This window comes from Capsicum annuum, chromosome 2 (genome assembly GCF_002878395.1).
Source record: "Capsicum annuum cultivar UCD-10X-F1 chromosome 2, UCD10Xv1.1, whole genome shotgun sequence".
Lineage (NCBI taxonomy): Eukaryota > Viridiplantae > Streptophyta > Magnoliopsida > Solanales > Solanaceae > Capsicum > Capsicum annuum.
Window position 1 is genome coordinate 137,386,080 of NC_061112.1, and position 17,855 is coordinate 137,403,934.

At 39.0% G+C, this 17,855-nt stretch overlaps 2 protein-coding genes and 1 pseudogene across 2 annotated transcripts; all 3 read left to right on the plus strand.

Moving 5' to 3' along the window:
* Positions 1–1,976: 1,976 nt before the first annotated feature.
* Positions 1,977–8,069, plus strand: LOC107859795 (isocitrate dehydrogenase [NAD] regulatory subunit 1, mitochondrial). Its single transcript, XM_016704905.2, has 4 exons — positions 1,977–2,670; positions 3,780–4,019; positions 5,193–5,271; positions 7,539–8,069. The coding sequence occupies exons 1-4, from the start codon at positions 2,191–2,193 to the stop codon at positions 7,811–7,813; spliced, it is 1,074 nt and encodes a 357-aa protein (XP_016560391.2). The 5' UTR covers positions 1,977–2,190; the 3' UTR covers positions 7,814–8,069.
* A 138-nt stretch (positions 8,070–8,207) lies between these two features.
* On the plus strand, positions 8,208–12,359 carry LOC107861293 (butanoate--CoA ligase AAE1-like). The gene is made up of 2 exons (XM_016706638.2): positions 8,208–9,120; positions 9,799–12,359. The coding sequence occupies exons 1-2, from the start codon at positions 8,713–8,715 to the stop codon at positions 11,239–11,241; spliced, it is 1,851 nt and encodes a 616-aa protein (XP_016562124.2). The 5' UTR covers positions 8,208–8,712; the 3' UTR covers positions 11,242–12,359.
* A 551-nt stretch (positions 12,360–12,910) lies between these two features.
* Positions 12,911–14,421, plus strand: LOC107859796 (annotated as a pseudogene).
* The last annotated feature ends 3,434 nt before the right edge of the window (positions 14,422–17,855 follow it).

Genomic DNA, 17,855 nt, shown 5'->3' on the forward strand with positions numbered 1-17,855 from the left:
CGATATAACTTGTTTTCAAACCAAACGATCCTATGTGTCGTATGTATTCCAACTTTGATTAAAGAATAACTGTTTAAACTTGCATTTGCATCATTCAAAATTGAACAATTTTATCTTTATTGAACTTTTGATCTACAGTATCTTTTCCCCCTAAATCTTTAACAGAGGTCTAGTTAATTTTAAGATAACTTCAATATTATTTTTTCTTCAAATATTTGGACATATATAGAGTGAAGAGCATCTATTTCACCCTGGAGTGCATTTATATCTATATCTATAATTCTATCTATATTTATAATTTATAATATATATTTATAATCCATCAATATCTATAATCTATAATTCTATTTTATAATTTATATCTATAATTTATAATCTATAATATATTAAAAGTGTGAAGGGCCTTAAAAAATATTATTTGAACTTTTTACCCTTCATTAAAAATCTTTACTTTAGACAAAATATTTTTTTTACTATTTTTTTCTAATATTTAAGAGTTAAAAATTAATTAAGTATATTTATGGTAAAACCTTTTCTTATTATAAATTATCAGAATTTTATTTTTTTTCCTAGTTTAAGAATTGAAAATTTATTAAATATATTTATGGTAAAACCTTTCCTTATTAGAAGTCATCAAAATTAATGATAACTGATATTTTTTCTATTAGTTTAAAAATTCTAAATCAACTAAATTTGATTTTAAGAAGATTTAAAAAATTTAGAAATAAATATAAAATTATTAGAATAAGAAAAATCTAAAAAGTGACAGATTTTTTAAAGTTTTAAATACTTAATAAGAATGTAATCAATGATTTTATAATGATTTGACTTTAAAAATAAGAAAAAAAAAATAAATATAAAAAAAAATAATCGTAACATAAATATGATTCAAATTGATGCTTCTCTCCTAGCGTGTGTCAACAAGGGAAAGAGGTACTAGATGACAAACACAAAAATAATGACCCGTCAATCGTTTGAGACTTCTGGTGGTAAAACATATATGTGTATATGTTTATGTTTACATTATTATATTAAAATATGAAAAAAAAAAATTGAAAAATGATTTGAATTTTTACACTTTATTAAAAATCTTCGTAATAGTCAAAATTATTTAATTTTAAATAATCAAACATTATACATACGAAGAACAAGCGGTTAAACTAGTTATATTAATGACAAGGACAAGTACAAAACAATTTCCTAACAACAAAAATGTATGAATGGACCAAAAAAAAAAATTGACGGAAGAAATACTAGAATAATTTCCATTGTGGTATAGTAGAAAATTTGTACTTTTTCCCTGGAGGCATAATACATAAACATGTCATTTAGCTTATCTCAAATTGCATCTATAACTTTCAATTTTGAGTGTGTATAAGCACACACTTAAATTTGTATAAAGTTGAACAAGTTGACACACATCATATGTGACATAATACACGTCGGACACTATATAGGATAAGAATTGATCACGTAGAACGCTATACAAGATATATATGCGTACTTGTTCAACTTTATCCAAGTTTAAATGCTTATTTGTGCATGCTCAAAATCAGAGGTCAAATATGATTTGACGGAAGAGAACATGTTTAAATGTCTATTCGTGTACGCCCAAAATTAAAACTCAGAAATATAATCTATCGATAGAGGACATGTTTATGCATTGTGCCCTACTCTAAGTTAGTAATCTCATTCATTCATTCAAAATGTTCATCCGATGTACTGGTAATGCTACTTCTATGTCTATGTTTTGTAACGAGACTATAGGCCCTCTAAACTCTGTTTTGGCCCCTGTAACAAATAGTCCAAGCCTGGACACTGCTGTCTCTCTCCCATGTAATGATAAATATCAATTTTTTTTTTTTTTGGTAGCAAAGAATAATAAGTTGCTAATAAAATATCTCTTTTTACCCCCTCCCCTAAAAGAAAAGAAAAGAAAAGAAAAGAAAAGAAACGATATACGTATCATATATTATAAATTATATAAGGAATAAAGATGCTGAAGCAGATGGTGTTTAGTCAGATGGCTCGTGGAAAGCGGCTATTCTTCAGCGGTTCACGCAAAATGTGTCGCGCATTCCTACCTTTCCTCTTCCCCTTTTCTCTTCTACCACTGCCCTTTCATGACCACTTAAAGTCGTAATCTATCCGAAAACCTCAACACAAAATCAAAATCAAATAGAAATAGCTATGGCTCGGAAATCCTTCCCGATCCTAAAACAACTCATCCAACAATGCACTAACCGATCATTCACCTCTACCGCTTCCCCACGCGCCGTCACATTGATCCCAGGCGACGGCGTAGGTCCACTAGTAACCGATGCAGTAGAACAAGTGATGAAGGCGATGAAGGCGCCTGTTTACTTCGACAGATACGAAGTGCGTGGTGATATGAAGTGTATGCCGGAGGAAGTGATGGATTCTATTAAGAAGAATAAGGTTTGTTTGAAAGGAGGGTTAATGACTCCCGTTGGTGGAGGTGTTAGTTCACTGAATGTCCAGATGAGGAAAGAGCTTGATTTGTATGCGTCGATTGTGCATTGTTTTACTTTGCCTGGGTTGCCTACGCGACACAACGATGTGGATATTGTTGTGATTAGGGAGAATACTGAGGGTGAGTATGCTGGACTTGAACATGAGGTTGTTCCTGGTGTCGTTGAGAGTCTTAAGGTACTCCAATTTACATCTTGACAACTTTGCTAGATATATAATCTTTGCTTAATTATGACTTTAAGGAATTTTTTGCTGTATTGGATTTAAATTTTGGTTAATATTGATGGTGTTTATCTGTCCAAAAGACCTATCTTGGAACACATGATTGTTTAGCTAAGACGAACACAATGGAAGTCAAAATTCCTAGAGCCATGCTGGTACAACTTTATGTGTTTTTTGGAGCGTTTATTGACTATTGGAATGAAGTGGGTACAGATTGTACGAATAGATTATATAGCTAGCCTCTACTAGTATGGGATTCGGCATAGTCGTTGTATCAACTTTACTTTATCTAAAAAATGGGATCACTTACTTTTTAAAGTAGAATTGGATGTGTTGATGGCTCTAATGTATATTTAGGTATTCTGAATTCTCAAATTGCTGAAAGGGTGTATCTATGCCCTGTTCCAAATGTGTACTTATCCTTGAGAATTTAGATCCTAAGCATGTTTATCCCCTTTATTGGGTAGCATGCATAAGGCCCCGGTCCCATGTATGACAGCAGGAGGCACAACAGAGCACTGGTTCCTTAGTAGGTTACTATGGCAGGTCCCATGTTGGGCATGGTGCACATTATTTGATTAAATGGAGAGTACCCTTTGTGCTCCATCCTTCTGCTGGAGAGTGCATCTTTTCAGAAGCATTGCATATCTGCTTCATTATATATATCCTTGACATTATTACCAAATGTAGAATATGTTTTATAGATGATGTGATCTTGAGTTAAGTGTATAAATTGTCAGCTGCAGACCCTGTTTAATCTTGGTTTGTGCATGAGGAAAAATTACAGGGTTAGACCTGGTAACTTCAAAACATTAGACCGGCTTAGCAAGATGGACATGTGACATTTTCTTTATAGAATTCTTTCTTTTGTAACTTTACCAATTTTTGCCTATATGGTTTAGTGATATTCTTATATGCTCGCTTCTTGGTCCTTCTAAGAAAAGGAGTTGTTTTTTCTCTTCACCAATTATCCGTTGTGGTTCTCCTTATTATATTGACTCTGTAAAGTTTTCCTCTTCCACAACTTGCTTTACCCTATATTTTCATGTTTTCTTCTTTTCCAGGTGATAACAAAATATTGCTCAGAACGAATAGCAAAATTTGCGTTTGAGTATGCTGATGTAAACAAAAGAAAAAAGGTGACAGCTGTGCACAAAGCCAACATTATGAAACTTGCAGATGGTCTTTTCTTAGAATCCTGTAGGGAAGTTGCAGCTAAATATCCAGAAATACAGTATGAGGAGATTATTGTGGATAATTGCTGCATGCAACTTGTCTCAAAGCCGGAGCAATTTGATGTCATGGTATGGGGATATGCTTCATTTCCTCTTTATCTTGGTCCTTACATTTTAGGTTCGTTTATACATGTGATATCTAAAGGTGTTATCTAAGTTTATCGCTAAATAAAGTCTAATGGTGAGTGCCCTCAATCTTGTTTAGTCATTGAGGAGAGGATGGGCATGCTGAGAGCTTGTCCTGTCTGTTGTTTGTTTGTAGTTGGATAATTGGGTTGACTTTTGAAGTTCAAGGTTTTCTTGAAGCTGCTATAAGACTAGTTCATATGAAACTTAGCTATGTATTAACGACATGCAAATGATATTGGAAACTGGATTCTTCACAAGATTGCAGTTCACATAGTCAAAGGGCCTACCCCGGCATGGTGTTTCTAGCATCTACTTTGACCTCTTATTTTGTGTTCTTACTGGTAATGGTCGAGATAAGTGATGTGGCGAAATAAGAATGTCCAAATGACAATGTCAGCAAAAATATTTTAGGTTCCCCCCCCCCCCCCCCTTCCCCCCCCCCTCATCTACGATTTGGATAATCTTGCACCTGGATTTCCATTGAGTGGCCTCTTTAATTTTCTTGTAACTAATATGAATCAGTGAGCTTGGTTAGTGGAAAAAATGCTCGCCTTACTCAGTGCAACTTAAGAGAAAGGGGATTATGGAATGCTATCCCGAGAACTATTTGGCGGACTGACTAGAGAGAGAGGAATGCCAGTATTTTTGAACACAAACAAGAGAATGTACTCACTCTTAAATTCAAATGTATACTTTTGCTTTCCTTTTGGATGACATTGCAAATATAAATGTTACTCAGGATGTTGAAGCCATGAAGCCATGTTTGACTTAAAATTTAACTCCTTACATACTCATTTATAGCAGACAGAAGCTTTTAGGTGGTTCAGTGCTCCAACAGGCCTTGTTGCATGTCATACGCCTATAAAAGTTTACCTTATAAAATGAGATATCAGTGAGAAAGCATGGATGGAAAAACATTAAGATTAGCAAAGGTAGGTATCACCACCCCTGCGTTTCTCGTGGTGGCTTTTGTAGATTAAGAGTCATCAGCTTTCCTGCATCGGTCCAGAAGCAAGCTTTCGTGTTTTATTCTGCCTCTTTTTAACTTTCTCCTCATTTTGAGACATAGCTCACAAGCTCCTTTCTGAAGTACAACAAATTGCAATTATGTAGGTGACGCCCAACCTCTACGGAAATTTGATTGCAAATACGACTGCTGGTTTAGCTGGTGGCACAGGAGTCATGCCAGGAGGTAAATCTTTCTGATATATATTTTGAATGATTTACATCTCTCTATTATGCTAAGTTGACTTTTGCTGGCATTAGCAGTCCTTTTTGTCTATAAATGACAATTTGATCTTAAGAATTTCAGTAAGTTAAGATACCCTTCATTTGGTGGTTAGTCTGTAGCTCACATTTCACTCAAATAGAATTCCAGTGATCTAAACCTGTTAAGCTTTCTGGCAGCCAAAAGAATGAGCTCCTTTGTAGATTGATTTTCTGGTAACTTAAAGTTAGTTATGCTACATTAAAAATGAAAAATTGATCCAATAAATTTCCTAAATGGATACAAGAATCATATCTTATAGAATTCAAGTTACTTGAAAAGAAAAGGGAATAAGCAGGAACACAGTGGATAGGTGCATCATCTGTTGGACTTCAGTATAACCAGATTGACATTAGGAAATCCAGGCAGAGGTAATGGTTATATTTGCAGATTGAGATTACAATTATAGCTAACACTTACTCTGTATGTTTTCATTTGATCAATGCTAGGCAAAAGTTGGTCAAACACAGTCATACCATAGCTTAGCGGACTCAGGCTGGGAAGACATAGCCTAACTATAGAAAATTCATCGGAAAAGGGTATCAGATTAATACTACAACAACAACAGCATACCCAGTATATTCCCACCAAGTGGGGTCTGGGGAGGGTAAGTGTACGCAGTCCATACCACTACCTCAAATGTGAGATAGAGAGGCTGTTTCCGATAGACCCCCGGCTCAAAATAGAACAATCTAAGAATATCAAATTAAGACTACCTTATGCATATTAGGTTAGAACAGAGATGTCTTTTGCAGAGATTGTTTATCTGACGTCTAGAAATGAGAGCTAAAGTCACAAAAGATTTAGTAGAGGAGGATCACAGAAACAGTTTTGGTATGATACCAATTTGGTCATCTTAACGAATGTTTAATTTGGAAATTGGAGTTCACGTAACAAAGGTCTCTAATTTGTTGGATTTGGACGTCTAGAGATATGCTCTGAACATGGTCGCTAAGGTGAATGGCACATTTTTCCTCTGTGGATTCCCTTTGAAGTATTAGAAATCCACATAGTGTCTTGTCCTCCGATTTCTGTTACATGATGTTTCTTGTGTCTCGGTTATCTCATTATTTTTTTTGGTTGTTAAATGCTATATAATGTTTTCCCTATTATTTGCTATGCATTCTCTACTTTTGTATTTTCTTTTTCAAACTGCTTTGATATGCATTCCTCGAGCAGAGGGTCTTTCAGAAACCTCTCTACCTCCATGATATAAGTGTATGGTCTGTGTACACCTCTACTCTTCCCAGACCCCGCCTGTGGGATTTCATTGGGTGTATTGTTGTTGGATTCCCTTTGAAGGCTATTGCAGAGAGCCAAGGTTGTTGAATGGTATTTTGAAGGTCAAGCTTTTGCTTGATTAGTGTTCTCCAATCCGGCCTATCATCCTAAAATCCTAAACGAAGTACTTGTGGATTATAGATGGGTGAGGCTTCCATTGCACTGGTTATGAATATTCTGTCTGATGAAAGGAGATGTTTGTGGTGGTTATTTGGAAGTGGAAAAGGTTTTATGAAACAAGAGACACCTTTGATAGGCTAGAACTTTCGTACTAGGGCTTAGGACAAGAACAGGTGCGGCAACATTTGAGGCAAGCAATTGGACATACTTGGTGTCAATTTGGTCTGGAATGATGATTTGGTGGCAGAACATAAGGCGTCAGAGGCTCATAGCAAAGATCATATGTAAAATGCAAATTTTGAGAGATGGCCAACCGTGGACACCTCCACTAATTTCAGAAATTTTCTTTAAAACTACAATAAACCAAGCAACTTCTGGACAATTGGCAATCCAAACTGGAAAACTCATCCAGACCGGTTAAGCTTTTGCTTAATGATGGGAACAGGGGTGGCAAAATTAGCCCATAAAACATAACCCACCCTATGCTTTCATTTTTGGGTGCATCATTAGCTCATCCCATTTTAGCCCAATCTGTTACAGCCCATTTTAGCCCAATCCGTTACAGCTCATCTAAAAATGGGCTAATATGTTGCCTAGAATGGAATGATATGTTATTTGGGACAGTTGCGTTTTCTCACTTCTTTTGTTGGAAGAAAGATTAAATGCCTCCTCCTTGTCTATTCTACAGATAATTATTAGTGTCTCTCAGAGATTAATTAGAATATTCTAGTGTTTCTTCCTCAAGTATTAGGCAGCGTATGAGACATAATGTAGGACTGTTATTTTCTCAGGTAATGTTGGCACTGATCAAGCAGTTTTTGAGCAAGGTGCTTCTGCTGGGAATGTTGGCAACGAAAAGATATTGAAGCTTAAGAAAGCAAATCCGGTGGCACTTCTTCTGTCATCAGCAATGATGCTGAGACATCTTGAATTTCCATCATTTGCTGATCGTTTAGAAACTGCTGTACGACGTGTAATAGCAGAGGGAAAATTCAGGACAAAGGATGTTGGAGGAGATAGCACCACCCAAGAAGTTGTTGATGCAATTATAGCTGCTGTAGACTAATCGGCAATGACACACAGCAAATGTTTAGGATAATTATTCACTATCCGGAGATCTACTTTGCCCTTTTCTTTTGTGCAGCTGCAATTTTGTTTTGACTTTCCGAGAATTTTGCTGCCATTATTCTTATTAATCTTTGTCATTGGTTAATAATTAAAAATTGATGCATGACTGCTGTCTATGCCTTGTGCATATAAACCTGTAAAGGATCACTTTGTTCTGTCCATATTACTTGAAGGAATTTTGCTTCGTGGTGAAATTGTGACCCATTTCTGTGTTTAATTTCTTGATCTTTGTTATTTTTATTTTATTTCTCTGCGAGAAGTGGGAACCCATGTCGTCTTCTTCATTTATGTTCTTATTTTATTCTACCATGTTCTTTCTTTATATTCCTTGTTTCTGTTCTCCTTTCATTCCTTTGTTGTTTAAATATTTACTTTTCCGTGGTTAGTGTGAAATGATATTTCTTTGCTGGTGATTCGAATATTACCCTTCATAAATTTGCTTGTGTTGGCTAGCTTCTACTTTAAGAAAGACCAAATCTAAGATTTATCTTTAAAATCTATTCAAGTGGATTACACAGTATGTCATTTTGCTTAAAACGAGATGTCCATCTACCTAAAAAAAAAAAAAAAGGAAAGAAAAACAGTGATGTAAAGGTTTATTCACGCAAAGGTTTTCTCATTTGATTACGGTGAAACGAAATGTACAGATTACATAAGCTTACTGGTTGACTTATCTCTTGCAAATCCCATCATATCTGGTTCAGCTCACGTTTGAGCTTTAATTGCTAGATGGTTTTATAATAATTTGCCATTTTCGATCACGATGAAGAAATAAGAAATGCATAATTCAAGTCTTCTTTGCTTTGCCAACTGTATTGGTCTTCACATCGCCATTATATGTGGGTGCTGCAAGGTTTCATATGCCTTTCTTCAACATTATTCTCTTTCTTCTCCACCATAACCATCATGAGTTACTCAGGACTGGCAAGAATTTTTTCATGTAGAACCATTTCAGTCCAAATACATCCCACACGTACTCAGAGGCCTCGCCAATACATGTGTCGGGTTTCGGTGCATGATGTTCAAACTGAGTCATTGCGATCCATGGAGGGTTTGCTAAAGTGTTCTGCAAACTATGCTCCTTTGACACCCATAAGTTTCTTAGAGAGAGCAGCAAATGTCTTTAAAGGAACAACTTCTATCATTGATGGACCTTCTGTCAAGTACACTTGGGAAGAGACACATGCTAGGTGTATAAAGCTTGCTTCTGCTTTGTCTGAGCTTGGCATTTCTCGTGGAGATGTGGTAACTTCCTAAATCCTAACAGATTTTCAGTTACACCTTATGTCTCAATTTATGTTATGACATGTTTCTTTATTTGACAAATATTTAATGACACTATCAACATTTTACTCATGTTGGGTCTCACTTATTTGGCGAGAAGTCCACAAAAGGTGTACTCTTCTATTTCAAAATTTATGTACTTAACGGATAGTTTTGCAACATTGCAAAATTTTCCCATATTTCTTAAACTTCGTGCCCATATATATGGATAGTTTATTTCAATTTTTACTTATGGATGACTGATTGTAACTTGTATGGTTTACTGTCTTATCAAGTATAGTTGAAATACTTCAATCTTCTAGTTCTTTCAATTTTCAAGACAACAGTTCATGTCTTTCCTGATTGTAGACAATTTTGAAAAACGTAACTTATCTTTGATTAGGCTTCGTATTGAGTTACGTATTCTATACTAAATTTTTAAAGAGTCATTTGTTTATTTTTAAATTAATAAAATTTGGTGAAACTCGAAAGTGTTATAAATGATCCTGGAGAAAATTCCTATAAAACTCAGAGTAGATAATAGATCCGGTACATTAATTTTGTACTTTCTAAACATATATTTAGTATAGATAGAATGAAGTTGAGAATTCAGATGGTTTTAGTTTGCCATTTTCACAGATTTGAAAATTATTTATGCAGGTTGCAACTTTAGCCCGCAATGTATACGCAATGCAAGAGCTGCATTTTGCAGTACCAATGGCTGGCGCTGTTATTTGTACATTAAATACCCGTCATGATTCAGTTATGTTATCAGTATTACTCAGTCATTCAGAAGCAAAAGTCATATTTGTGGATCAACAGTTGCTCCAAGTTGCTCAAGGAGCAATAGATATTCTTGTCAATGAAAGAGTAATCCCACCTCTTCTTGTTTTAATCTCCGACTTTGACAGTTCTTCTCCTACTATTGTTAACTCTATCACTCATGAATATGAGGGCCTTCTTGAAAGTGGGAGCAGCGAATTTTCTGTAAGGCGGCCGACAAGTGAGTTTGACCCTATTAGTGTTAACTATACTTCTGGAACTACATCGCGACCCAAAGGGGTCGTTTACAATCATAGAGGTGCATATCTCAACACCATTGCCACATTTATGCTTCATGTGATGAGTTCATGGCCTGTTTACCTTTGGACCGTCCCAACGTTTCACTGCAACGGATGGTGCCTGACTTGGGGTCTAGCAGCACTTGGTGGCACCAGCATCTGCCTCAGACAGGTTTCTCCAAAAGCCATATTTGAAAATATAGCAGAGCACAAGGTCACACACTTGAGTGGCGCGCCAACTGTTATGAACATGATTGTGAATTCCCCTGTAAGTGACAGAAAACCACTTCCTCACAAGGTTAACATAATGACAGGTGGTTCACCACCACCTTCTCAAATCCTTTCCAAAATGGAGGAACTCGGGTTTCGAGTACATCACTTATATGGACTTACAGAGACATATGGTCCAGGTACATATTGTTTGTGGAAGCCTGAGTGGGATTCTTTACCACCAAATGAAAAATACAAATTGAAAGCAAGACAAGGGGTGCAGCATCTTTGTTCAGAGGGAGTGGATGTGATGGATCCTCTCACATTGGAGAAAGTACCCGAAGATGGTAAGACAATAGGTGAAATTATGTTTAGAGGGAATACTGTAATGAGTGGATATCTAAAAGATGTACAAGCAACAGAAGCAGCTTTTAAAGGCGGATGGTTTCATAGTGGTGATTTGGCTGTTAAACATCCTGATGGATACATAGAAGTTAAGGACAGATTGAAAGATATCATAATCTCTGGCGGAGAAAACATAAGCACAGTAGAGGTGGAAAGAGTTTTGTATAGTCATCCAGCAGTTCTTGAAACAGCAGTAGTCGCGCGACCAGATAATCTCTGGGGGCAGACACCTTGCGCATTTGTGAAGTTGAAGGATGGTTCCAATAATGTCAGTGATCAAGAAATTATCAACTTCTGCAGGGATAACTTGCCTCATTACATGGCACCTCGAACAGTCATATTTCAAGATCTCCCGAAAACTTCAACAGGCAAGATACAGAAGTTCATTCTAAGAGAGAAAGCCAGATCCTTAGGAAGTCTCTGCTAAAGGGAATCGGAAAAGGAACTTCGTTTTTCTTTGGTGAAAATTGCTGTAAAGTCAGAATGTCATTCTTGTATTCCATTTACAGTTTCAGAATTTTCTAGAACTGAACGACTTCCATACTGTAATCGGTTTATTTCTTTCTGTGTTTAAAGATTGAAGTCTCCTCAAAAGGTATATGCTAATCATCCATATTGTATAAGCTGGACGTGGCAGCTCTTTGCTAATGATGTTTAATTTTCATTACTCTACTTCTGCTCGATTTCAAAAGACTATCAAAATTAATACTGTGCGTATATAATTTAAATCCTATTCAAAGTTATCTGTAAGGTCGTGGTAAGTGTATTACTAATTAAGAGGATATCATGTGAGCCCTCAAAACTATTAAAGTTGTGCTGCTACAACTTTTTTTTAATCTGTCATTGGTTAGTAATTCAAAATTGATGCATTGTTGCTGTCTATGCCTTGTTTTGATCGTACATTAGGTTACAGGTTGACTTCGTGGCTCTCCCTGGAAATTCCATCTTATTCGTTGATGATGAAGAAGCAAAAAATATTCAATTTAGTTTCTTTGTTTCATCACCGCTGAACTGGTCTTCACATTGTCCATATATGTTATTCATAAAAGATGCTACTCTTCAGTACTATTCCCTTTGACTTTCTCCACCACCATCATCACCATAAGTCATGGTTGTCACCAAGTTGCATTTATATATGGTACCAATTCAGTTTAAATTCAGCCACAAGCACTCAGATGTCTCACAACTTGTGCCAAGTTTCAAGAGTCATTGCAATCAATGGAGGGTCTGCTTAAATGTTCTGTAAACTATGTTCCTTTGACACCCATAAGTTTCTTGGAGAGAGCAGCAAATGTTTTTAAAGGAAGAATTTCCATCGTTGATGGACCTTCTGTCAAGTACACTTGGGAAGAGACTCACGCTAGGTGTATAAAGCTTGCCTGTGCTTTGTCTGAACTGGGGATTTCTCGCGGGGATGTGGTAAGTTTCTTCTATCCCATAATCAGCCTTGAAGTGTGTAGAAAATACTTTTTTAAGGTAGTGATTGCTTGAATTTTGTTACAATGATCATTTACACAACTAGAAAATAAGATCAGATTCTATTCATTTCATGCTTATGCATTTATATTTTTCGATGGAAGAAGATTTCCAAGCCACACTAACAAGTCCCGGTGTTCTGTATCCTTGAAATGGGATGGTAGCATGGTAGGAATAATTCTACTAGTTCATTGTTAAACTCTAATATGCTTAGCTGCATATCAAATTAGACTAGCTAGAATTCCGTGTATTGGAAATGACTCTTCATAATCTTTTTTCCTATTCGGTGTTAGCAGCAGTGAAAGAGCTTTACGCTTTGACAATTGACAATGATGTTTTTGTGCTTAAATAATGCCTTAATTTAACCAATTTATGTTATAAGGTATCACAATGCATCGCGTTTGTTATGCCACCACATTGAACAGATCTCTTTCAATATCGGTTTGTAGGGCCATCTCCTTAGCAATTTTCAACACTCGATGATCCGTATTGTGATTAATAGATACTAGTCACTAGAGAATACTAGATCAACTCTGTTGCAATGAGTTTGGAAGTTGAATGGTTTAGTTTTCCATTATACAACAACATACCCGGTGTCTACAAAGTGGGGTCCGGTTAGTTTTCCATTATGCATTTGAAAATTTTTTGTAGGTTGCAACATCGGCACCAAATATACACAATGCTAGAGCTGCATTTTGCAGTACCAATGGCTGGCGCAGTTCTCTGTACATTGAATACGCGTCATGATTCAGCCATGATATCAGTACTTCTGAAACATTCAGAAGCAAAAGTCATCTTTGTGATCAGCAATTGCTCCAAGTTGCTCAAGGAGCAGTCGATATTCTCACTAATGAAAAAGCAATACCACCACTTCCTGTTCTAATCCCTGAATCTGACAATTCTCCTACTATTGTCAACTCTGTTGCTCATGACTATGAAAGCCTCCTTGAAAGTGGGAATACCGAATTTGCTATAAGATGGCCAATAAGTGAACTTGACCCTATTAGTGTAAACTATACTTCTGGAACAACATTGCGACCCAAAGGGGTTGTTTTCAATCACAGGGGTGCATATCTGAATGCCATTGCTACATTTATGCTTCATGAGATGAGTTCATGGCCTATTTACCTTTGGACCGTCCCAATGTTTCACTGCAAGGGGTGGTGCCTGGTTTGGGGTCTATCAGCACTTGGTGGCACTAGTATTTGGCTTAGACAGGTTTCTCCAAAGCTCATATTCGAAAGAATTGCAGAGCACAAGGTGACACATATGGGCGGGGCGCCAACTGTTCTAAACATGATAGTGAATTCTCCCGTAAGTGACAGAAAACCGCTTCCCCATGAGGTTAACATAACCTCCACAAATCATTTCCAAAATGGAGGAACTTGGGTTTCGAGTACACCACATATATGGAATAACCGAGATACATGGTCCAGGTACATATTGTTTGTGGAAGCCTGAGTGGGATTCTTTGCCTCCGAAAGAAAAGTACGAACTGAAAGCAAGACAAGGAGTGCAAAATCTTTGTTTAGAGGCAGCGGATATAATAGATCCTATTAAAATGGGGAAAGGTACCAGCAGATGGTAAGACAATGGGTGAAATTGTGTTTAGAGGGAATACTGTAATGAGCGGCTATCTAAATGATGAAGCAACAAAAGATGCTTTTAAAGGTGGATGGTTTCATACAGGTGATTTGGCTGTCAAACATCCTGATGGGTACATAGAAGTTAAGGACAGATTGAAAGACATCATAATCTCTGGTGGAGAAAACATAAGCACAGTAGAGGTGGAAACAGTTCTGTATAGTCATCCAGCAGTTGTTGAAGCAGCAGTAGTCGCACGACCAGATAATCACTGGGGTCAGACACCTTGTGCATTTGTGAAGTTGAAGGATGGTTCCAACAATGTTAATGATCAAGAAATTATCAATTTTTGTAGGGATAACTCTCCTCATTACATGGCGCCTCGAACACTCATATTTCAAGATCTCCCAAGAAATTCGACCGGGAAGATACTGAAACTCGCGCTAAGGGAGAAAGCGAAAGCCTTGGGCAGTTTTTTCTAAATGAAACAGGAAACTGTCACTTTGCTTCTGTTTCAGTGTATAATTGTTGATAACTATGTATATTATTTTTCTGTGCCATTATGTTCAATGTTGTCCAAAGCTGGCAAATTGCTCTAAAGTGGGGGTGTTAGTCGTCAGTTCGATCTGATTTTATATAAAATCGGTTTTCAATTTGTCAATACCTTAAATCAATAATCAAATCAATAAAATATTTATTATCAAGTTTAGCCCTAAATGGTTCGAATTTCGATATATACACCATATGAATGCACAAAAGTCTAACACAAATTACAAGCACAAGTAAATTCCAATAATTTATTGCTAAACAACAACAACAACAACAACAAACCCAGTGTATTCCCACCTAGTGGGGTCTGGGGGGGGTTAAGATGTACGCAGTCCATACCTCTACCTCTGATAAAGTAGAAAGGCTGTTTCCGATAGACCCCCGGCTCAAGACACGAGATACCACACAAACACATAGTAAAGCAGATTACATAACATAAATACGGCACCCATAAGTAATATAAAACAGAGGAAAGCAAAGGAAAGCACACAGATTCGTAATAAAACATGGAACACGGAAGACGGAATCATAACAGGAATAAAACCCGCACCAAGTAATTCCCTACACTAGCGACCCAAACTGGCCCTAATCCTCTGCCGAAATTCGCGCCCTCCAGACCTTCCTATCTAGGGTCATGTCCTCGGTGAGCTGTAACTGTTCCATGTCCCGCCTAATCACCTCGCCCCAGTACTTCTTCGGCCTACCCCTACCCCGCCTAAAACCATCCAACGCTAGCCTCTCGCACCTACGGACCGGGGCATCCATGCCCCTCCTCTTCACGTGTCCGAACCATCTCAATCGTGCTTCCCGCATCTTGCACTCCACTGAAGTCACACTAACCTTCTCCCGGATAGTCTCATTCCGAACTCTATCCCCTCTAGTCAGTCCACACATCCAGCGCAACATCCGCATTTCTGCCACCTTCATTTTCTGGATGTGGGAGTTCTTAACTGGCCAACACTCCGCTCCATACAACAAGGCCGGACGGACTACCACCCTGTAGAATTTGCCTTTAAGCTTGGGCGGCACCTTCTTATCACACAGCACCCCCGACGCGAGTTTCCACTTCATCCATCCCGCCCCAATACGGTGAGAGACATCCTCGTCAATCTCACCGTTACTCTGGATCACGGACCCAAGATACTTGAACTTATCCCTCTTACATACCTCCTGTGCTTCCAGCTTCACTACTACCTCATTCTCCCGTCTCACGTCATTAAACTTGCATTCCACATACTCTGTCTTGCTTCTGCTCACCCTGAACCCTTTAGACTCAAGAGTTTGCCTCCACACCTCTAATTTGTCATTCACACCCCCTCGAGTCTCATCTATCAGAACTACATCGTCTGCAAAAAGCATACACCACGGCACCTCCCCTTGAATGCGCCGTGTCAACACATCTATCACCAACGCAAACAAAAAGGGACTAAGAGTAGATCCCTGGTGCAATCCTGTCAGGACAGTGAAATGCTCTGAGTCTCCTCCCGCCGTCCTCACCTGGGTTTTCGCTCCATCATACATATCCTTAATTACTCTGGTATATGCCAGCGGTACTCCACTCACCTCCAAGCATCTCCAAAGCACCTCCCTGGGGACTTTGTCGTATGCCTTCTCCAGATCGATAAACATCATGTGCAGATCCTTCTTTCGCTCCCTATACTGCTCCACCAACCTCCGCACCAGGTGGATTGCCTCTGTCGTCGAGCGGCCGGGCATAAATCCGAACTGGTTTTCCGAAATAGACACTATCTGTCTCAACCTCACCTCGACCACTCTCTCCCAGATCTTCATAGAGTGACTCAATAACTTAATCCCCCTATAGTTATTGCAACTCTGAATGTCCCCCTTATTCTTATAGAGAGGGACCATGGTACTCCACCTCCACGCCTCGGGCATCTTTGCCGTCCTGAAGATTTCATTAAACAATCCAGTCAACCACCTTACACCAGCCTCTCCAACGAACTTCCAAAACTCCACCGGTATCTCATCCAGCCCCGTCGTCCTACCCCTTCGCATCCTGCGGACAGCTTGTCTAACCTCTTCTACCTTAAAACGTCTATAATAGCTAAAATCCCGACACTCCTCTGAGTGCTCCAGTTCCCCTAACACAATAGCTCTATCCCCTTCGTCATTCAAGAGCCTATGAAAATACGACTGCCATCTCTTCTTAATGTGGCCGTCCTCCTCCTTAATGCACCTCACCTGATCGAGGTCACGACCCTTCCTCTCCCTAGCCTTAGCGAGTCTAAACAACTTTTTCTCCCCTCCTTTCTCCTGTAACCCTGCATACAAGCTCTCAAAAGCGGCCGTCTTAGCTGCCGTGACTGCTGACTTCGCCTCTTTCCTCGCTAGCTTGTACTCTTTCCTGTTTACCCGCTTCTCCTCTTCGTCCTTACTTTCCACCAACTTAGCATACGCCCCTTTCTTGGTCCCCACTTTCTTCTCCACCTCTTCATTCCACCACCAATCCCCCCGACGGTGCCCGGCCCGGCCCCTAGAAACACCCAACACCTCACTTGCATTCTCCCTGATGTACCTTGCCGCCCTGTCCCACATACTATCCATGTCCCCCCTACACTCCCACACCCCCATTCCCGCCAACCTCTCCCCTATCTCCCACGCATTCACTGGCGTCAGGCCGCCCCACTTAATTCTCGGTCTACACTCCTTAGTCCTCCTCTTTCTATTCTTCTTCATTCCCAAATCCATAACCAAGAGCCTATGCTGGGTCGAAAGATTCTCACTCGGGATGACTTTACAGTCTTTACACAACGCCCTATCCCCTTTCCTAAGCAACAAAAAGTCAATCTGAGTCCTGGCTACCGCGCTTCGAAAGGTGATCAGGTGCTCGTCTTTCTTCGGGAAGCCCGAGTTCACCACCACCAGCCCAAAGGCCCTCGCAAACTCCAGTAGGGTCGCCCCCTCGTCATTTCTCTCCCCAAAACCAAAACCCCCATGCACGTCACCAAAGCCTCCCGGTAGCGCCCCGATGTGCCCGTTGAAATCCCCTGCTACAACAATCTTCTCCGAACTAGGCACGCCTCTCACCACCTCCTCCAAAGCCTCCCAAAACCGCATCTTCTCCTCCCCCTCCGATCCCACTTGCGGCGCATAAGCACTACACACGTTCAGGGTAAACCCCCGAACAACCAACTTAATAGTCATCAACCTATCATTGATCCTCTTCACCTCCACTACCTGACCTCTAAGCTCTTCATGTACTAAGATGCCAACTCCATTCCTACGCCTGTCGCTCCCAGAGTACCACAGCTTGTAACCATCCACATCCCTCGCCTTAGACCCTACCCACTTGGTCTATTGGACACACGCAATGTTGATCCTCCTCTTCCTAAGAATCTTCGCAAGCTCTATGGACTTACCCTGAAGGGTCCTATATTCCAAGACCCAACCCTCAACCTACCGTCCCGCCCT